Source organism: Ceratotherium simum, chromosome 26 (genome assembly GCF_057802395.1).
Source record: "Ceratotherium simum simum isolate JZ-2026a chromosome 26, ASM5780239v1, whole genome shotgun sequence".
Classification (NCBI taxonomy): Eukaryota; Metazoa; Chordata; class Mammalia; order Perissodactyla; family Rhinocerotidae; genus Ceratotherium; species Ceratotherium simum.
The window spans coordinates 357,799-380,280 of record NC_141925.1 but is presented as its reverse complement, the minus strand read 5'-3'; the positions used below and the strand labels follow the sequence as shown (position 1 = coordinate 380,280).

Sequence of the window (22,482 nt, the reverse complement as noted above, 5' to 3'; positions counted from 1 at the left end):
TCGAAGGCAGTGGCAGTGATCTCTGGTTGTCGAGTGGAAGTTGAAGGAGATGCTCCGTGGGCTGCAAAACTCAAATGTTTTCAAAGGACTGAACCCCCTCCCTTCCCTCTCAACACTTTTGCCTCCCTGCCCAGCCAGGACTCACCACATAGAGGTAAATCATCTGAGTAACTTATTGTGTGTCCTTCCAGATGTCTTTTTGCATGTACAAATTAATATGAACATATTCTTTATTTCTAATACTTAATACATTTTAAAATAGGAATTTTCTTATGAGAAATGGATGTGACCTAAAAAATTAGGTTAATCACACAGGATATGGTATACGTTGAGTATAAACTCTAGATCTATTGTGTATATATTCATTTTTCAGGCATAAAGATGATTTACTAGTTACTGTACACATTTTCAGGATTTTCTTTGTGTTTTGCATTACACTTCTTTTATCCACCTGGGTGTATTTGCCCCGTTGCCCTGTGACAGAGGTGCCTGGGTGCATTAGTGGCTGAGTTCGTTACTGAGGAAGAGGGTGAGCATAACTAACTGGCCTGAACGAGGAACACACCATGAACGATAGGAACACACTATCAGGAAATGAGTGCAGGCCGCACAGGAAGGGCTGTGCCCAGCGATCAGCTCTCCTCGGCAGGCTAACCAAGTTTTCAGACGATTTGAGCCCACGTCACTGACACTGTCGCTGGGGGGCAGAAAACAAGGCCCATGGCGCACCTGTGCTGGAGCCCCACCTGGAGCTCCCCTCTGTTGGTCCTTGGGTTCCCAGCGTGTGGCCACGCCTCACCCTCAGGGTGGCCTCTGCATCCACAGCCGTGGACATGGCGGTGTTGAGCAGGGCCCACGAGGCCTGGAGCTGGCTCTGAGACAGTAGTCGGGCCGGGGTTAGGCCTGGGCAGAGGCCTGCCTCGTGGAGATCCCAGTGATGGAGGGAACAGAACTGAAGGAATGTCAGATTTGTGCTGTGACTCTTTGAAATTCCATTCGCTTTGGAATGTAAAGTTTTATGGTGTTATGTGGAATTGTGTTGGAGATACTTGAAAGACAAAGCATTTCCATGGTGAACAGAAAGACTGGCAGATAAAAGCAGCCCAGGCCATCTGTTCTCACACGTCCCGGTTATCGCTGTACCTTCTCCATACGTGTAGAAAAACCTTTGGTAAGTCCTGTGTAGTTGGGCTTTCTCATAATGTGGTCGTGTTAAGTTAATTTGGATAAAGTGAAACTCCTTTAAAAAGAAAATCCTTTTGAAACATTGTGAAAGAAAACTTGTAAGCAGAAAAATCAAACAACTCTCATAAAAACAAAGTTCCTAAAGATTTCCTCTTCCTCCCTCAGGTTTTCGCTTTCTGCACAGAGGCTTCTTCCACGTGCTCAGAGTCGGACACTGCGCGTGAGCTTCCCACGGGTGTTGGGGCTCTCAGGCGAGCTGTCAGTTTGGAGAAGGTTTTGAGAATTACCTGATGGAGTTATGAAGTAAAGAGGGTGAACTGAGGCTTCTGAATTACTTCAAGGGAATAAATCATACTGTTTTAAGAACAGAATTTTGACCTTGGCTAGATTCATAAGTGTATGTTTTTTTAGTTTCAACAAGCCATGTTTTTCAAGTCAGTGTTTTGGTCCGGTAGCTTCAACACTGAGAACTGGTCTTACCAGAGTTGTGTGGAATCTTGGGATTGGGATTGGGATTTTAAGCGTCTGCATCTCATTTTGGGTTATTGACTGATTCAGACCTGTGTTAAAGAGGTTGTGACTCTGACACGTGGTCTGCCATTTTGAAATCAGCAGGCCCATGTGTGGAGTCTCCTGTGGTTCTCTAGTTCGTATTTGATGGTCCTCAGAGGGATAGGTGCAGATAGCGTCTTGGTAAATTACTCAGATTGCCCACAGTTTGTTAGGAGTCGTCACTTCTAAATGTCTCTTGCAGCTGTGACTGTTTGAATTTGTGAAGTGTGATTGGCACTTCTTCTTTGGAACTGGTAAATTCCTTGGAGCTCCTGTTTGAGGGTCAAGGCTGGAGTGAGGGGTTGGGGTCTGCAGGGGAGAGCAGTGCTGCATGCAGGCTGACCCCTTCATTGCAATGAGGACAATTCATTAAAAATCATGATGGCAGATTCTGTAAAACATTTCTTGTCCACTTTTTAAACACTACCACATAAGTTCCTCTTCATCAGATCCATGTGAACCTAAAAATCTGATGTGAAACATTTGTATAAGTCCAGGCCCTTGAAGGGACTTCTGACACCTAGGAAACCGGCAGTGAGCAGGGTAAAGCTGATTGATCTGCTGAGCAGAGAGGAACGAGGTCTCTAGTTTTGTTAACTCACTGTGTTTGAGCTCTCACTAGTAAGTTCCACAAGTGGCTTCTGTATAGTGCTTTTTAATTTTCAAAGTGCTCTTCATATATATCGTTCCATACATTTCATAACTGCTCTGCAGAGATAATGTACAGAGACATATTATTGTCGGCGTTATGTAAGACATACATTTGTGCAGGAAAATTAGAAAATATGGATAAGCAAAAAATGATCTGATATCCCATTGCTCAGAGAGAGCACTGCTCTATCTAGATCCTTCTAGAGTCGTCTTGGCACATATATCGTCTTTTTTCCCCCCACATGGTGTATCTTCAGTTATTTTAGAGAGTTAGTGGTGTGAGTAGCATAGCTAGCTACATAAAAGAATTGTGGCGAAAAGAAAATGATGCGAGGTGGGACCCCCCGCCGTCCCTCTCTCCTGTGAAGCTGCATGCCTTTCCAGGTCCTGAGGCTTGAGCTCCCGTGAGTGTGATGTTCTTCTGACCCTAGAGCCTTGAATCTCATTTGTTGTGTGCTGGTATCAACTCATGGAAAGTTGGAATCGTGGGATTTAACTGTGACCTGCAGCTTTCACCACTCAGTCCTTCTCCTGCTCGATGGGAGGGACGCATGCCAGGACAACATGGTTGCCGGTGTATGTCGAGGGCTTTCTGCACCATATGCCTACCCTCGGCAAGCACTTTGGGGGTGCTCGTTCCTTAAGACGCTTGGAACCCTTATAAAGAATTGACTCTTGTGGTTCCACTTGGCAGGGGAAGAATGGCGACTTCCCCATGGTCAGTAGCTGGCAAGTCGTGGTGAGCGGGACTCTCTAGAGCCAGGGTCCTCCGCTGTCCGCCTCTGGGGGGAGCAAGTGCGAATGGCCACCCAGCGGCCATGCAGTCCAGTCTGTGCTGTGCCTGTTCCACAGAACATGCGTCCTCCCATCTTATTGTTGGGTGTTGACCATGAAGGGCCTTTGATGTGTTGTGCAATTCAGAGTTCATTCACCGTGGTGCACGGCGGGGTTCATTGGGCAGGGTGCACCAGCCATGTAATAAAAATAAATAAAGTCCTGCAGGAGTGAGAAACCAGAAGGTGACCAACATGGTGGCCGAGCAGGAGGCTCCCACCGGGTGCCACCGGTTGACTGGTCCTCTCAGCCTTTTGTACCGTCCCATCGCAAGTTATCTCAGTGCTTTATCAGAGAGGCAGCAAGGGCCCTGTGGTCCCTGTGTGAGTGGGAGCCTGTCGGTTCAGCCCTGACATCTGCCTGTTCCTGCCCCCAGTGGTGACCCTGAGTCTCTGTCATCTGAGTAGAGCTCACAAGGGGTGTATGAGTGGGGGCGTGCAGGGACTCGGTGGAGGGTGCTGTTAACTTTGGCTGAGCGTTTGCATAGAGGCCAAATTCCTGATTTTGCTTGGAGGAAGTAAAATAGAGATTTTTATAGCTGACATTGGCCTGATTTCATTTTTTGTGTGTGTGAGGAAGATTAGCCCTGAGCTAACATCTGCCAATCCTCCTCTTTTTGCCGAGGAAGACTGGCCCTGGGCTAACATCCGTGCCCATCTTCCTCTATTTTATATGGGATGCCACCACAGCATGGCTTGACAAGCTGTGCGTTGGTGCGCGCCCAAGATCCAAACCTGCGAACCACGGGCCGCTGAAGCCGAGTGCGCGAAGCTAACCACTATGCTGCTAGGCCGGCCCTAGTGTAAACTTTTTGACCTTTGGATGGAGAGGTAAATTATTTGTTTTTATAAGTAATGGTATCTGTGTGTGAGTGTGGGCAACATGTACTTGAACTGTTGCTGCCGCTCAAAGAAACATGCAAGCACACCTTACCTGTGGGTCAGTGCCCTACGTTTTGTACAGAGGCGTACTTGAAATGAGGGAATGTCCAGCCTAACCGTTCTGGCGCCTTTGTCTTGGTCATTTCCTTGTGGTTTGGACGCCTCTGTAGTGTGAGAAGACGGAGCTGTGGGAGCGAGTTGCTTTGTGAGGAACCCAGCCCCTCCTCTCCTCTTCCGAAGGGCTGGGCCTCTGAGTGACACATGGATACTGGGCGGAGCCCTGTCCGAAGGCTGTGGTGTCTCTCTGGGTTTGCATGGTGACCTTCTCACTCAGCTGTCGGCTCCTTGAGGGTGGTAGCAAGAGCTCTGGTCTGGCAGCCCCCTGCCCAGCTTTGGTCTAGACTCACACTCCCTCCTGTTGGTAAAGAGAAAGGGTGGGGAGGCTACTGGTCTTTGCCAGCTGTGAAGTGCTGTGCACAGGCGAGCTGTTACTGTGGGAGGTGTGCTCCGCCCAATTCTAGGAACAACCCAGGTGGCCGCTGCAAGGCAGATGGAAAAACAAGCCGTGGGGCCTCCGTGCTACAGAATACCACTCAGTGTGAAAGGGACAGACTGATTGATAGGGCAGCAGCCTGCGTGGATCTTAGGATCGCAGTGCCTGGTGAAAGAAGCCAGACAAAAGAGAGCATGTGCTCCCTGTGTGGTGCCATTTATATAGAATTCTAGAAAATGCAAACTAACCTCTAGGGACAGAGGTGGGAGTAGGGGACTAGCAGAGGAATTACAGAGGGGCACAAGGAAACTTTGGGGTGATGGCTGCATTCATTGTCTTGGTCACGGTGACGGTTTCATAGGTGTAGACATACGTCAGAACTTATCACGTTGTATGCTTTAATTATGTGCAGTGCGTTGTGTGTCACCCTTCAGTAAAGCTGTTTTTAAAAAAGCAGTTTACGTACCTTCATCTAAGAGAACTAGGCTTTTAGGACCGGAGGGCACAGCAGTATCCATTTCCCTAAAGGCTTGGGCAGAGCCCAGCTGTTTGCTTCCACGGGTCGTGACGGGTGTGGGCTCATGCACATGAGTGCTGTCACTTGGGTCTCAGTGAGGACCAGGCTCTGGGGAAGGGCTGGTGTCATCGGAAGCTGCTTTCGGCTGGAGATTGCTTGGTGACACACACTTGGTGTTCTCGCCTGCCCTGTCTGCTGGCTCCGTGGGTGCAGACTGATGACCACCCTGGCAGCATCTGGGCTCCATGGATGCCCCTTCCCTTCGGTGGTTTTGTGGAGAAGAAGTGAATAACATGGACGGTCGTTATGTTTCTAGTGTAAATTATTACTTGTCAAAATAGCTATCACGTAAATTCATTTGTATGTCTCATGAGCTAATGTGTAGTTGGTGACTTTGTGATCTCATACTGTAACCTTCTACTGACATTATTTCCAGTTGTTTTTGTCAAGCTTCTGTTTACCCATAAAATCTGGCCGGATGCTGTTTACGAGTCAATCTGGAAGCTGCTCGTCATGACGCAGCCACGGGGTCCCTGCAGACTGCACCCGAGGACTGTCTGCTAAGTGGTGCCTTGTGCCTGAGCATCCTTCCGATGACTGCTCGTTTCCTGAGCATCTTTCCAGCCCCTCCTGGTGCATGTGTCCACGCCAGCACCCTCCTCCCCAGGATGCTCAGGAAGGACCAGACAGGAAGATAGACTTGATGTAATGGAATCCTTGGTGAGGTGGCTGTGTACTTATGCTGATCCATCATAGGATCAAGAACCACCCTCTGACGCTTGGCCAAAAGTCTCTACCCCGTGGCAGCTGTTGGTCAGTGTGGAGGGTCTTGGGCATGTTGTATTTGGCACCCCGTAGGCTGGGCCTCCGTGGGCTGGCTGTGCACTCAGGCTCTTTGCTGTGTGCGGTGTTCAGTCCTCTTGCGCAGTTCATGCCTGTTCCCCTTGTCCCTGAGGTGATGATGGCCGTGTGTCCCCAGCCACACGCCTCAGTTTACGTTTCTGGAAGCCAGCGGCAGTTGTGTCCATGGCTTCTGTCTGCTCAGTGACTGTCCCTTGCCTTTCTAGTGCCAGAGCCCTCCCTGGATATGGCAGGGGGGAAGGGTCCTATGGTGGGAACGTAGCTGAGGTTAGTCCCTTAACTGAGGTCAGGCATGGGCTCCAGGCTCGGGCAGGAGCTGGTCTGAAAGATTAAGGCCAGCCCTCAGGAAGGGGCAGGTCGTTCGCTTGTCGAGTCTCTCCAAACCCACCCAGCTGCCTTCTGCAGGGATCCCCGTGGCTTTCTCTCTCTCGTTTTTTATCACATTGTCTTGTATCCTTGAGGTGTTCACAGACCGATGGGGCGATGCTTGGGTATGAGCAGAAATGAAAGGAATGGATTATAACCCACTGGAGAAAATAAGAATCTGAGAGTCCACACGTAAATAAATGCAGGCGGAGGGAAATTCTTCCTTACAGTAGAATGCCAGCTAATAAATAAAGATCAAATGATGGACTTAGAAAATTATTGGGAGTTAACAGAATTTGTATATAGTCTCAAAGTATCCCCCTACAAATTACCTGTTAATTATGAAGAAAAATAATAAATTTAGAGTGGGAAAACTTGGCAGGCACTTGGTTTGCTACCAGTATCGGGATCACCCAGCATGGCATTCTTCTTGATGGGATGCTGCATCACTTCTGTGGCGTCACTTTTGTCCATCCGCCAAAAACGCCTGATACGAACCTCACCCCGAGGACACAGGGATGTTCTCCAGGATAACTGGCCTTCACTCATGAGAAGGTCATGGTCGGGAAGGATGAAGACTGAGGAGCCACCCCAGTGTAGAGGAGACTGAAGACACATGGCAATCAGTGTGCACTCATGGCCTAGACCTTGGAAGATAACAATGACTCTGAGGGCCGTGACTGGACAGTGGAGGAAATCAGAGTTTGGCCTTTGGTTTATTAGTAGTGTATCAGTGTTGGGCTGCCTGCTGCGCTTGGTCTGTGGTGTTTCAGGGTTCCAGCGCGGGGAGCAAGCCAAGGTGAGTTACAGTAAGGGATTGATGTGGCTCTCCGGCCTTAAGCGCTAGGGTGGGCGGAGGAGCCGTTGGCCAGCCTGAGAACCCAGCGCCAGTGGCCACAGTGGGGTAGGCGGGTGGGGCTGGCACCTCGTCACCTTCCAGGGAGCGGCAGGTGGAGAAGTTGGTAACAGTGAGCGACATTTTCAAGTGCCTGGGTGTACAAATGTCTCTCTAAGACCTTGCTTTCAATTCTTCTGGACATGTACCAAGAGGTGGAATTGCTGGATCTAAGGTAATTCTGTTTTAATTTTTTGGAACTGCCATACTGTGTTCCATAATGGCTGCACCATTTTCCATTCCCACCAATAGTGTACAAGGGTTACCTAGAAATCAAAAATAACTACCAACCTTGAATTCCAGTCCAGTGAAAATGCCCTTCAAGAATGAAGCGGAAATAAAGACAGCTTCAGGTAGACAAACACTGAGAAAGTCATCACCAGCAGCTGCTTACTAAAGGAGATATTTAAGGATGTTCTTCAGGCAGAAAGAAAATGCTCTCCAGTGGAAACTCCCTGACAGGGGAAGGAAAGAGCAAAGGTGTGTGGAACTCTAGGTGACTGTCGATGGGGTAAAACAATACTAATGATGTCCTGTGGGGTGTAAGACATACAGAGAACTCAAATACAGGACAATGATGGCACGTCAGTGTGTGAGGGAGGGGAATGGAGTGAATTCCAACCTTGTCTTCCCTGGGAGGAGGGAAAATGCAGCTAATTGGACTTTGATACATCAAGGGTACCTGTTGTAATCTTTACAGGAAGCACGAAAGAATAGTAAAAGGGTTACTTTATTAGGGGGAGGGGATGGAAAATAAAAAGTATTCCAGAAGAACAAAAGGAAACAGAAGAGATGGGACAAACAAAGTAGATGATAGGATGGTGGACCCACCCTCTCAGTCACACCAAATACAGAGGGAACAAATGTTAGGATGGTGGACCCGCCCTCTCAGTAGTCACATCACATGCAGCAGGACCAAATGATAGGATGGTGGACCCCCACCCTCAGTAGTCACACCAAATGCAGAGAGACCAAATGATAGGATGGTGGACCCACCCTCTCAGTGGTCACACCAAATACAGAGGGAACAAATGTTAGGATGGTGGACCCGCCCTCTCAGTAGTCACACCACATGCAGCAGGACCAAATGATCTGATTGAAAGGAAAATTGTCAAAGTGGATTTTAAAAGGCTGGCTGCTTACAAAAGACACAAAAGTAAAAGAATATAGAAATTTTTTGTGTGTGTGTGAGGAAGATCAGCCCTGAGCTAACATCCATGCCAGTCCTCCTCTTTTTGCTGAGGAAGTCAGGCCCTGAGCTAACATCTATTGCCAATCCTCCTCTTTTCTTTTTTTTTTTCTCTTTTTTTCCCCAAAGCCCCAGTAGATAGTTGTATGTCACAGTTGCACATCCTTCTAGTTGCTGTATGTGGGACGCCGTCTCAGCATGGCCAGACAAGCAGTGCGTCAGTGCGTGCCCGGGATCCGAACCCGGGCTGCCGGTAGTGGAGCACGCACGCTTAACCACTAAGCCACGGGGCCGGCCCCTAGAATATAGAGGGGTTTAATGTGAAAAGATGAACAACGCAAGTCCTGCAGACAGCAACAAAGAGAGCATGCAGCACAGAGATGTGCTTGTGTGGGTCCCATCGAGGTTTTGTTCTGAGATCTTTGGAAGCTGCAGGAAAATTGGAAGTTTCCCTAGATGCACCACCTCATAAGTTTGCTGCATCTGTGCCTGTCTCTGTGCGGGTGTTTGCACACTAGCACACACATGCACACATGTGCACATGCACCCACATGCCCCCGGTTCCCCACTGTCTTGTAGGGAGTCGTCCTGGAGTCCCCTACATGACATTTCCTCTCACACATCATTGGCCAGAACTTTCTGTGTTGCATTAGCCTGCAGTGAAGGCCCAGCGGTGTCTGTTCCCCCAGCAGGAGCTGGACACTCACGGTCTCAGTCTCAAGAGCTGTCTTCACTGTCTAGAACTTTAAACAGGTAAATGGATAACTGGCGGCTCCTCCTCCTCTCTGTTCTTCTCTCTCATCTGGCTGTTTCTTCTCTCTTCCCTTTGTCATCTGAACTTGGAGCTCATGCGCATAGTGGGGTTTGCTCTGTGATGGGGGCTATAGAAAATTCAGAATCCATGTTTTTCCTGCTTATTGCCTTAACGATGGATTTTCTATACATGTGAAAGACACACCTGGGACCTATCAGAGGAGGAAGGCAGACCGTCTGGATGCATGGAAGTCGAAGGCTGGGTCCTGCTGGACGTGGTTCTCGCCACACTGGGGGAGGGTGAAGGTGGGTGCATGTGGGTGTGCGGGCTGCAGAGCACAGAACCCCCATGCTCGTCAGTGTGCATTGTGAGCTCGGGCCTCTGTGCTAAGAACGGTTTTTTTCCTTTAATTTGAATTCCTTTTTTTTTTGTTTGTTTGACCAAATGGATGTTTATACAAAGTTGCCAAAGTTTAATATTCCTTAAATGTAACAGATAGGGGCCAGCCGGACGTAGTAGCAGTTAAGTGCGTGTGCTCCACTTTGGTGGCTCCGGGGTTTGCAGGTTCAGATCCCGGGCGAGCACTGACGCTCCGCTTGGCAAGCCATGCTGCGGCGGCGTCCCATATAAAGTAGAGGAAGATGGGCGTGGATGTTAGCCCAGGGCCAGTCTTCCTCAGCAAAAAGAGGAGGATTGGCAAAGGATGTTAGCTCAAGGCTAATCTTCCTCACAAGAAAAAGAAAAAGTAACAGGGAAACTGAAAAACAGTTTAGCCCTTAGCCTGTGATCTGAATACAGTGCACTGGTTGTTATGGTGACACTATGTGTGGTTTTATTTTTTAAGTACCAGAGGAATAACAGTGTCATTTAAAAATAATAGTTTATGATACTTAAAGAGTGTGACATTGCATACTTATGTCATCTCGTCTGCTCCGTGTCAGGTATAGTCTAGACGAGGAGGCATAAACAAACACAGGATCTGGGGACAGGTGTCCGAGCCTCTGAAGAGTCCCCTCCCTCCTGTAAGCCTTTAGACGGGATGCATTCCTGAGACCCTTCGCAGCCCTGCCGCTGCCCTGCCGCTGCCCTCCCGTGGCTGGAACGCGGTGGTTGCCTCCAGGGATGCCCTCAGGCTGTAGCGGGTGGGTCAGAGAGACAGTGTGGTGTTGGACAGTGACTGGCCCTCTGAGCGGCGACCCCAGTATGGAGCGGGGACCATGAGCACCTGCTTTCTGAGCTAGCAGGTTAAGTTACGTGGCTGCGTCACCGTCCACTACTGTGGCTTTGATGGCTGCAATAAGAGGGGCATCGTGGCTGGCACTGTTTTCGTGTTTGTGGCTTCAGGTGCTGCTCCATCCAGGATGCGGGGGCTGAGGCCCTGGGGAAGGTGGCCCTACTCGCTGGGACCTCTCTTCCAGCCACACTGCCTGGCCCAGCCCAGCCCCACACATCCTGCATGGTGGGTGTCCAAGATACCGAGGTGCCTGGTCCTGCCATCTTGTTAGAGTGCCTTTTCCTGCATGTGCACAGCACGAATCAGGGCTTCCAGAAGGTTCTGTTCAGCGGGCATTGGGGTCCACAAGGGGTTCTGTTGCCTTAGAAACTATCAGGTTTCCCCTCTTTCTGCACCGAGGACACTGAAGTCCAAGGGACGAGGTGACTCATTCATTCCAGGTCCCCGGCAGTCAGCGCAGGCTGTTGTTCATGAATATGGCGAGTGCTCGAGGACTGTTTGCAGCCATGCTCTAATCAGAAGTGAGGCTGGAGCTTGGGGGGCCCATGACTGGGGCCGAGAGTGCAAATTGCTGAGCATTTGACACGGGTACTCCAGCCACCTACACAGGCGTGATGGGCCCCCATCGCGTCATAGCCTTCAGGGGGCCTCTTAGTGATTTCCCACTTTCACCGTGAACTATGGAGACCTGACAGATGTTGCTCTTCAAGGCCAGTCTTTGGGAAGAGGAGCAGGTGTCAGAACACACTGTTGAGGGGCCGGCCCTGTGGCTTGGCGGTTAAGTGCGCGTGCTCCGATATTGGCGGCCTGGGTTCGGATCCCAGGCGCGCACCGACGCACCGCTTGTCCAGCCATGCTGAGGTGGCGTCGCACATACAGCAACTAGAAGGATGTGCACCTGTGACGTACAACTATCTACTGGGGCTTTGGGGAGAAAAGGGGGAAAAAAAAAGAACACACTGTCGTGACAGCAGTGCAAGGTCGGTAGAGCTGAGGCATGGATCGGTAGGACAGTGTGGACCCCAGACTAGGTGGGCACATGTGAGGGAGGTTAAGGTACGAGGGAGTGGATTTAAAATTACTCAGGACAAGAACGATTGTTCAGTATGTGGTACTGACAGCTGGCTCTCCACGTCAGTGCAAAGGAGTGAGGTAGATTCTACACACACATTTCAGGTAAAGATCTGAATTAAAAAGAATTATTGAAGCATTTGAAGAAAAGTAGAACATATTTATAGTGTTGGAATGAAGAGGGGCTGCCTATGTAAGATATAAAAAAGCGGGGCTGGCCCAGTGGCACCGCAGTAAAGTGCGCGCGCTCTGCTGCAGCGTCCTGGGGTTTGCAGGCCCGGATCCCAGGGCGCACCGACGCACCGCTTGTCAAGCCATGCTGTGGCGGCGTCCCACATAAAGTAAATGAAGATGGGCACGGATGTTAGCCCAAGGCCAGTCTTCCTCAGCAAAAAGAGGAGGATTGGCAACAGATGTTAGCTCAGGGCTAATCTTCCTCAAAAAAAAAGAACCTATGAAGGAAAAGATTGGTAAATCCCATTTCGTAGAAATAAAAAACTTTTGTGTAACCAAAATCAACATAAACAAAGTTAAAAAAGCAAAGTGACGTTTAGGGAGAAAATGTTTTTTGCGTATATAACCAGAGGTAAATAGTAAGAGTGTTTAAAGACTTGTGTAAGTCACTACGAAACTCATAAACAGCCCAACAGAAAGTGGACGAAAGGTATGAACAGATAAAGAGGAAGAAACTTAAATGACACCCAAAACTGCCAGCCTGACATTAATCAGGAAAATGCAAACTCAAGTGGTGGTGAGTGCCACCCAGGGATGGCCACTGCTCCTGGTAGGAAGTGACCGGAGGGCATGTGACAGCTTCTGTTAAACCCACACGTGCCTTCACCTGCCGTCCCCACGTTCCGTCCTGGGGCACTTAGACTTGTGCACAAGGGTCCTGGCCGGCTCCAGGATGGGGTCGTGACCTACTGTGTCGTCAGGCTCTTGTGAGAACCAGCACCAGTGCTGCTGCTGCTGGTGACACTGGGCTTGCTTTGCAGCAAGTCGGTCTGTAAGCAGTGCTCTTTAGAAGAAGAAAGAACAGGGCTGGCCCAGTGGCTTAGTGGTTAAGTGTGCGTGCTCCGCTGCTAGTGGCCTGAGTTCGGATCCCGGGCGCGCACCGACGCACCGCTTCTCTGGCCATGCTGAGGCTGCGTCCCACATACAGCAACTAGAAGGATGTGCAGCTATGACATACAACTATCTACTGGGGCTTTGGGGGAAAAAATAAAAAATTAAAAAATTAAAAAAAAAAAAAAAGAAGAAGAAAGAACAGAACAACCAGGTCCCGTTTCTAGTCATGTGCCTGAAAACTCAAACCCAGATGATTGTGTGTATTCACTGCATGTCTCCCTAAATGCAGAGGAAAGATCTGGAAGATGCCCAGGGCTTAACCAATCCCTCTGGGAAGAGCAGTGGAGCAGGAGGCAGCATGGAGATGCCGGCCCTTTTTGCTCTTTTTTGTGAATTGTTTGCATTTCTATTTCATATATTAGGAAGGTGTATTATCCAGATGATTCTGAAAATGTGGATTAATGTGAGAGGACGTTGTGGGACTACTGCTCACGTGCCCTCCTTGTTTGCAGGTATGGATCCTGGCGGGAGCCCGTCAACCCCTACTATGTCAACTCCGGCTACGCCCTCGCCCCAGCCACCAGCGCCAACGACAGTGAGCAGCAGAGCCTGTCCAGCGACGCCGACAGCCTGTCCCTCACCGACAGCAGCGTGTGAGTCCCCCTGCCTGGGCAAGTGCAGCCCCCTTGGAGCATGGCAGCCCGTGCCAGTCCCAGCTGGGGCTTTCTCTTCATAGACAAGGTTTCGTCGTCCTCCCTGCAACTCGGTGTTAGTGCGTCTGATGTAGACAAGCTGCACTGCAGGGAGAGTTGTTGAAGATCCCAGCGCAGGCTAGAACTGAGTTTTGCCTTAGTTGCTTCTCTCCAAGGCCAAGGGTGCTGGAGCCTTTGACAGGGGAAAACCAAGGGGTGAAGTTGAAGCAAAGTCCAGAGCTACTGAGGCTAGAGTGCTTAGGTTCTGATTTTCTCTTTGGTTTTCATTGTCTGGGGGTTCACTTTAAAGCTAGGCGACCAAGTGGGTTGGCTGCCTGCCCAGGAGCTGGTGACACCAGCCCCGTCCCTGAAAGACTGCGTTGCTGTGTGGATATGTTTCTTGTTGATGCTGCTCTGGGCTTGTCACCTTTTTTAATCCAGAAACTGTCATATCAGGTCAGGAGTCCCTGTCATCTACTCAGTGTGGGGGGACAGGGAGACAGGAGCAAGAGGGGAAGTCAGCACAGCTGGTTCCGTGCTGGCTCCAGTGCCCGGATGTTTCAGGGACAGCTCCCAGGGCTGTGTGTCCCCGAGAGGCCTTGGTGACCACATAGAGCCACATTGAGCCGCCACATCCCTTGTTGGGGACAGCGGACCTTATTTTTTCATCATCCTCTCCAGGGAAGCCCTCCCTTTGAGGGAAAGTGCCTGTTTCTGACACCTTCTCCTTGGCATTAGCAGGTGGCTTTTTGGACCCAGGTGCACATTAGAAGTTTGAAAGTGTAGAACGCTCTCTTGTTACATCAGGGCGTTGCCCGTCCAGCCCTTGAGGTCATTTGGGGTCTTGACTGGGCTGCCATGAATATCAGACTTGCCCAGCTTTTGGTCCATACGCCATTTGCTGTCTGACCACCACTGATGGGAAGTTTCTGCCCAGGGCCAAGGCCTGGGCCTGGGGGCTGACCCCTGGGCGCCCTCCATCAGCATTAGGGCAGCAGGAAGCCTTTGGCTGTGATGACGAGCGGGTGTGAGCCTGCCCACAGCCGTCCACCGACGTCTTTTCCCCATGAGACCGGTGGGGGCACAGCCAGGACTCCTAGCTGGTGGGGCAGCAGCTGTCAGCTGGTCACCGGGGACTTCTTCCTCACCCAGCTTGTTTCTTCATGTGAAAAGTTTGGGGAGTCAGACAGGTTTAAATAAGAAAAAAAAAAGGGCTCCTAAACCCGTCTTTTTGTAGGTGAACACATTTTTAAATTGCGGTCCCGCTTTATATACTGTTTTTATAGTTTGTACCTTTCATCTGCTATGTCTTTAAGCGTTCTTCCAATTTAGCATACGAATAGGAGGATCTCACGTGCTGTTCTGAACCAGAGTCAGCCAGCCCCCAGCGCTGTGTTTGTTGGGTTCTTTCTCTTTGCCCCATCAGTGACCACACGGTGGTGACCTCACCAGACCGATCTGTCCCTTAGGTCAAGCTTCTGTGTGGGGTATATCTCATCGATCGTTTCATTCTCCTTTATTTTGAATCTTTAAGATAAAATGTTGACATGTTTCTAGCAACTTCTTGTTTGAAAATACTGGAGTTTCGGGGCCGGCCCCGTGGTGTAGCGATTAAGTGTATGCGCTCTGCTGCTGGCAGCCCAGGTTCGGATCCTGGGCGCGCACTGACGCACCGCTTGTCAGGCCATGCTGTGGCGGCGTCCCACATAAAGTGGAGGAAGATGTGCACGGCTTTAGCCCAGGGCCAGCCTTCCTCAGCAAAACGAGGAGGATTGGCATGGATGTTAGCTCAGCGCTGATCTTCCTCACACACACAAAAAAATACTGTTGTTTCAAACAGTATCTGCCATGAATATAAAGTATTGTGTAAAATGATTGCAGCGCCCCGCAGCCCCACACAGCCCCCTGCAGCCCCACATAGCCCACCACAGCCCCCTGCAGCCCCCACAACCCCCTGCGCCCCCCACAGTCCCCCGCAGCCCACACAGCCCGCCACAGCCCCCACAAGCAGCTGGCAGCACGAGATCATGCATTTGTAGCATCTGGTTTTCCTCTTCCCCAAAACTCTGTTAAAATTAATGTGCCCGTGAAGTTTTCTCGAAGTCTCTTAATGCTCTCCAAGGAAAGGACATATGTTTGCTAAAGGGAGGATCTAAAATTTTAAAAATATCTTTTTTTCCTGATATTCTATTCATCTTGGTTTACACTGAGACTAAGAAATGTAGGACTAGTCAAGAATTTAGAATGTAAAATCATGACAGATGTTTAAATATATGTCAGAGGCAAAATATAGGATTGTGTGTTTCATCTGAATTATTTCTGTTGGGGGCAGCTGCACCCAGTGCCTCAGCCCCACTGCAGAAGCACCAGGCTAGCTGACTAGTCTGTCGACTGTGGTCCTGACGTCTGAGCACAGGCCTGATCCACAGAGGCGCAGAAGTTTTAAGTGCCTGTCAAAGTACAGGAGAAACAAACAGTTGGTGGCTCAGGGGCATGTAACAAAACCCTGGGGGCAGGTAAAGATGTTTTCAACGCGAGTGATTCACTTGTTCTTGACGTCTAACTCCTGAGCGCCTGCGCCCCCGCCCCCTGATGGCTGAGCCAGCTGCGCTGCAGCACCCCGCTGGTGCCCCGACAGCAGGGCCCTGAGGCAGTTACAGGAGAGAGAGGCCATCACAGCCTCTCTCAGCCCTGCTCTAAACCAAAGTGCGCCCTTTCCATCCAGACTGGGCTCCAAGGCCTGTGATCTTAAGAGGAGAATGTTGCCGCCTGCCTGCCAACAAAGCTGCCGAGCTGGTGGGCATGCGGCTGCCTGGGACGTGGGCCAGAACACACCAGGCACTGTGGGCTGGGCACTGAGGGGCAAGGCGGCGGCTTCTCTTGGCCGGGCAGCCGTAAATAAAGTGAAGTCAGAATTGTGGCTGCGTGTGTGCATCCTGCTGTCAGGTGAGAAGGGCACTGCTCTGGCAGTACCTCAGCCCTGAGACGTGGGGTACTGGGGACCCCACCATGGGCAGTGCTCGGGCAGGAGGCGAGGGGTCAGGAGTCGCTGACACAGGCCTGCACGGCACCTGCTGGGCAGCAGGAAGGCCGAGGGCTTTCAATAGTCGCACACTTGAAAGACTCAGCCGCTTAGCGGTGGGAGGTAGCAGCTTCCTCAGGAGTCCTTCAGTGCGGAGGACGTGGGGCTCTCTCTGGAGTCTGCTCTGGCAGGCATCTCTGGGTCACTCTGGCTCCTGTCAGCTGCTGTGCTCCCCAGAGTAGCTTGTGAATAGTGGGGAGAGGACTGGGGAGTCTTTAGGGATTGCGTATGTGCAGTGAAGTATGTGTTAAAATCTGGATCCATCTTGAGTAAGTGTATTTAGTTATATTAAAGATAATCTATAATTTTATTTTTATCATAATCTTCAAAAGGGTTCATAACTAAAACTTATGTCAAGAAAACTAACTCAGGCATCTCTCAGAGAGATTACACTGCTTTATCAATTTACCCTGGAAGGAAGCAGAATAATGGAACCTGGGAAGTCTTTCAGTGGGATCTAGATGGTCTTGGCTGCCCATCTTGTAGCCCTCCACTGTTTCCGGTCCATTTAGAGCACCCCTCCTGGCGAGGCATGCTGCGTCCCACCCCAGTGATAAAGCAGGGATCGGCAGACCTTTTCCATAAAGGACCACTAGTAAATATTTTAGGCTCTGTGGCCACTTACTGTCTCTGTCACATATTCCTCCCCTGCTTTAAAAATGTAAAAACTTTTCTTAGCTATCAGACCTTAGAAAAGCAGGCTGTGTGGGTCTGGATCAAGGCACACGCACAGCTAAACTTTGTGGAGCTGTTCAGTTTGTGCTCACGCGGGGTCTCTCTCTCTGGACAGGGATGGAATCCCACCCTACAGGATCCGCAAGCAGCACCGCCGGGAGATGCAAGAGAGCGTCCAGGTCAACGGGCGGGTGCCTCTACCTCACATTCCTGTAAGTTCCGACTGGGTGGCCCTCACACTCCCCATCGCTGAGTCCGGGGCTCACCAGTTCTCTCGGACCTGTGCCCATCCCTTCTCCCTACTCTGACTGGGCTGCTGTGGCACTGGCCAATGGGAAAGGTGCTTGCCTGGCTTCTGGTGAGCTTGGCTGGTGTCCAGGCCTAGTGTGTGGTCAGCGCGGCGCAGGCAGCGCAGATGGCTTGTAGGCCCTGCCTGCGTCAAACCGGAAGAGCAGGAGTGCCCTTACGCAGCACGCACCGTGCCGTCTCTTCCCTCATGTTAAATGAGGTGCTTCTCCTCAAGATGGGCAAGCAGCTCGGAGCCTCCGTTGCCGGCTCTGTGCCCAGGCCAGACCCCTGCACGGGCCACCTGACTGCGGCTCTGTTGGAAGGCCTGTAGGCGCCCCTCAGTGCCCCCAATCTCAAGTTACTGTGACCACTGCTTGTTCAAGATGAAACGGGGCATCGGCCTCTCTGTGGCTGAACCGTGGGAGTCATCACGTGGGCAACCTGACTTCAAAGCTGCAACTCCTGGATAAAGATGAGATGATAGCGGTTCTCCTGACTGTGGCCACCGGGGGCTTCAGAGAGCCCGGAGCGGACGGGCACAGCCTATCTCCACCTGCAGAGATGAACGTGGGATCACTTTCCTTATTTGGACACGTCGGCTCTGAAGGGAAAACCTTTTAGAGGGAGATGAGAGCCTATGGGAGGGTCTTCGCCGAGGGCGGCAGCTCATTCATGGTTTCTGTGCAGGGAGAGTGGATACTTCTCAGTATGCACACACCCTCCCTAATCAGGATTCCGTGGTTAGTCCTTTAGCTTGTCTGCAGAATTTGAATTTGCAAATAAGAAGAGTGATTGTTTATGACTGAGAAGAAAGGATGTTGGTTTATTGATATTTCTAAGAAAAGGATGGTCAAGCGTTTTGTCATCTCCCAGCCAACCCTTGGCGCAGATTTGGCCTGAAGGAGGCACTGATGGCGTCTGCTTAGGAAAAAGAGGAAGACAGTGAAGGTGCATGTGTGTGTGCCTGTGTGTGCCTGCACGTGTGTGCATGCTGCAGGTGACCCCGGGGGAGCGCCCAGCCTGACTCATGTTACTATTTGGGCAGTCTGGGCCTGAGCCTGGGCGTCTTTGCCGCGCCGTGCGGGGCTGTGTGTGTCTTCTCCACCCTGCTCAGTGGACGTTTACACTCGGGATCAGGGCTGAGCAGGGGAGGCAGAAGAGGAGCCCGGGCATCCTGAATCCCAGAAAGTGAGAGAGTGAGGGGACACCAGAGCCGCTCGGAAGGGCTCCTGCTGGCCAAGGCCCAGACAGTGGGAGCATCCAAGTTAGTGGCAGTAATGTTGGAATCTGTGCGTCTACGGTGACATAACCAACGAATAGAGAGTTTGACGAGGAGCAAGATATTTACATCATCCCAAATAGCCCCTCGTAAAATACTAACACACAGTGGGAAAAAGCGACTTTAGGGGAGGACCTGCGGGCCCCCCTGAGTCCGTGGTCTGCCATCGTCAGTGATGGGACAGATGGATGCTGCCTCTGTGAGGACAGCGAGAAGCGCCTGGTGCCCCTTGGGGGCCTCCTGCCCGGAACGTCACCAGGACACGGCCCAAGTTGAGGGCCATCCTATACAAGAACTGGCCTCTAATTTTCAAAAGTCAGAGGGTCATGAAAGTCAAGGAAGACTGAGGAGGCCTGAGAGGTGGCCCAGCTGAGCGTACCTCGGGCCTCGAAGGGGAGACCTGGGTTGGCAGAGGAGGAGAAGGCAGTGTCTGGTCTGCCGGGCTTCGGAGTCTGGGGGTACTTGTGTCAGAAAGTCCTCATGTGTGGGAGACATCCCAACCAGTTCCGGGTGGTGGGGCATCAGGTAGGCAACATACTCTCAAAAGATTCAGAAAAAATTTCTTTGTATCGTTCTTGCAACTTTTCTGCAAATTTGAGATTTTTCCAAATTAAAAATGTTATAATTCAATAAATTAAACAGTATTAGACAAAACCTAGAGTGCAAACTGGTGAGCTGGAGTATAGACCTGGAAAGACTTCCCAGAATGCCTCACAGAGAGGAGGACGGAGACAGCTGGGGAGGGGCAAGAGTCAGAGGTGCCATTGGGAGAATGTTCCAGAATCGAAGAAAGCTAGGCGTCCCTAGGTTCTGGAAGATCTTGACTAACTCTCAGTGGGAACTTAGAGGTGAGAAAGGCAGTGGTGCAGTGGTGAGAACCTGGCCTGACTGCTTGGTGTGGACAGTCCGTGGCCTGGAAGGCTGCCTGCCGCAGTCTCTGGGCCGTTGCAGGGTGGCTAAGAGGGTTTGCATGCGCAGCACGCAGACTTGGGCCTGGCCTTTGGTAAGCACTGAGTGAAAGCAGGAGGTCCTGTGTGTTCCAGAGAGAAGCTGGTGGTCTCTGAGTCCTGATTGCTGTCCGGGGAGGTTTCATGAGCTGCTGCTTTTTGAGCTGTGTACGCATTCAAGGGAATGGACCGTGGCCCGAGTGGGCTGAGCACGGTGGGGCGGTGAGCATAGATGGGGAGCGAGAGGTGAGCAGCCTCTTCCACTGCCTGGCCTTTGTTTCTGGGGCCCAGCGTGAGGAGAAGCTCTCCATCACCCGCTTATCTGCAGTGTGGGGAGCTTTGCGGTATCCAAGGGGCCCTGGCCAGTCTGCTTGTCTGGTGGCTCAGCTGAGGGGCCTTGAGGTGCCTTCTTTTGGGGGAGGGGGTGCAGTTGGGCGGGACTCGGAGAGGGTGGGGCTGCAGGGAGCAGAGCTCTGCCTCAGTGGAGAGACGTGGTCCCTGGAGCAGCCCTACGGCGGGCACAGTGGTCATGCCTGGGAGGACTGGACCGCAGCCTTGAACTCAGCCCGGCCATGTGGTTGGGGCAGAAAGTGCAGCATTTGGTTCAGTGATGTTGGTTTGAAGTTCAAAGTGAAGAGACTTCACGCTTCATCAGTCACGTCTCATGTGGACACCTATCCAACAAATGAGGAGAAATGCTGCATCCCGTCTTCCTTAGAGGCTGTGGCGTCTTGTGAGTGACGGTCTCTTCTGTGTCTGGTGACACCGGCGCTGCCTCCAGAGCCTGTGCACATTCGCTTTGTTATCAGACCAGAGACGTGGTGGGTGGAGGCAGGCCCAGGGAGCTCGGGCACTCGGCAGACAGCGCCCAGTATGTGGGGTGCCGGCTGGACACGTGTGACCCGTGGCCTCATGCTTCACCCCATTGCCTGAGTTAGGGGTGCAGCTGAGGCTGCTGTTGGAGGGCTCTGTTCTGTTTAGGAGACACTGTTTCTGAGTGGGTCTGCTGCATCCGGGAGTCCTGCCGCGTGACTTATGGGGTGTTTCGGGGCCAGGTTGAGGGGACGTGTGTGGGTGATAGTGCTGTGGCACGGAGGTGCCAGCACTTGAGGGACACTGGTCACCTTCCAGTCATGAAGTCTGGTCCTCAGATCCTTAAGGCTGAGAGAGGGACCTCTTCTCTTTTCTTTTTTTTCCCTATTTTTTTTTTTAATTTTATGTATTTATTTTTAAATTTTTTTTGTGAGGAAGATTAGCCCTGCACTAACATCTGTTGCCAATCCTCCTTTTTTTGCTGAGTAAGACTGGTCCTGGGCTAACATCCGTGCCCATCTTGCTCTGCTCTATGTGGGACACCGCCACAGCATGGCTTGCCAAGCGGCGTGTAGGTCTGCGCTGGGTATCTGAACCTGCGAACTTAAGGGCTATGCCACTGGGCCGGCCCCTCTTTTTTGCCTTTTTAATTCCTCAGAAGTGTCACATTTTCATTTACTTGAATTTTTTCCTTTGTGTTTTTCTTTTTAATTCCTCCAAAGCTGGAAAGGTTGCGTTGCATAAATCTGATAAGGTTTTCCTGTTTTCAGAAGCGTAGCTATGCAGCCTGGAGGCTGTTTTCCAGAATGGCCTCGCTCAGCAGGTCTGCGCCCCTCCCCAGGGCTGAGCCGCTATGTCCTCTCGATGGTGTCGCCCGGTGTCTGTGTGGCTGTGTCTCGTTGAGGGCTTTGCATTCTGCTCTAGCTCTGCGCTCACCGTCTGGGCGTCCGGCTGTCAGCTCTGGGTCCCGTGTGGGTCACGGCGCTCAGCGCTGGCACAGAGGAGCTGGCACGCCCTGCCCGGGCCCTCCTGGCCTCCAGGCCTCTCTGGCTAGCAGGCTTGGCAGGGCAGGACCAGCCTCTGTCCTCTGTTGTTTGTCCGAACACCCCACTCGTGAAGACTCCTTCCAGGGTCTCGGCCTCCTGGCCGTCCCCACTGCCCAGTCCCCTGGGGCTCTGTGTCCATGCCCACTTTCCCTCTCAGGCTTCTCTCCTAGGATCTTTTAGAAGCACTGGACCCTGACTGCCCCTTCTTCTTGGGTCTGGCCTCCTTGGCTCCAGGACAAACCCCAGCCCAGTGTTGGGCACCACCCGGCCTTCTACACCAACTTTTTCCACCCCTGAAGCATTGGCCTGTGTCCTGGGCTTGCCCTCGGCCCCCTTTCCTCTCCAGGCCCCTCAGAGGTTTCTGCGGCCTCCTCTGAGCCTGTCGTGGTCAGCATCAGCCCCACAAGTGGACGTTTGTCTCTGAACCCTTCACATAATTTTTTGCCTAATCTTACATGTTTCTGAGGTATTAGGCACAATCTTTACTCCTGTTTTGTAGATGAGAAACGAGTAGGCAGAGTTGAGACTGTGCCCACAGCTCGCCATTGGGAGGGTAGTGGGGGCACTGGCTCTGCTCAGGCACCGCCCCTCCCCTCCTTGCCTTGCTTCACATCTGAAAGCCACTGTCTACCCACAGAGGTCAGAGAACTGGACCATGTGTGCCACCCTGTCCCCAGGCCACCTCCCTCTCCACCATCTGCCCTCCTGCCCCTCCTTGGCCCTCCCTCCCTTTGGTCCCCCCTCCATTCTCCTCCTCGCAGCAGCACCCACCCTCGCTCAGACCTTGGTGGCTGAGATTTTTAGAACGTGTTTTGCTGTACGTTATTGGGACAGCTGGTGAAATTGGAGGAAGAACTGCTAAAACAGTGTTGTATCAGCGTTCTTTTGTGTGTAATAATTGTCCTATGGTTAGGTACAAGAATGTCTTTGCTTTTTGGGGGCTGGCCCCATGGTGTAGTGGTTAAGTTCGGTGTGTCCTGCTTCAGCAGCCCAGGTTCGCGGGTTTGGATCCCCGTTGCGGACGTATACCACTTGTCAGCTACACCGTGGCAAAGACCCACATATAAAGTAGAGGAAAATGGGCATGGATGTTAGCTCAAGGCTAATCT

At 51.5% G+C, this 22,482-nt stretch overlaps 1 protein-coding gene across 2 annotated transcripts in view; it reads left to right on the top strand.

Moving 5' to 3' along the window:
• The window catches only part of AXIN1 (axin 1), a 56,440-nt gene that overhangs the window by 21,523 nt on the left and 12,435 nt on the right, over positions 1-22,482 (top strand). For both annotated transcript variants that reach the window (XM_087449261.1, XM_087449262.1), the window contains exons 3-4: positions 13,064-13,204; positions 17,116-17,212. In XM_087449261.1, the coding sequence (XP_087305387.1) occupies positions 13,064-13,204; positions 17,116-17,212 (238 nt within the window). The remainder of the gene's footprint in view (positions 1-13,063; positions 13,205-17,115; positions 17,213-22,482) is intronic.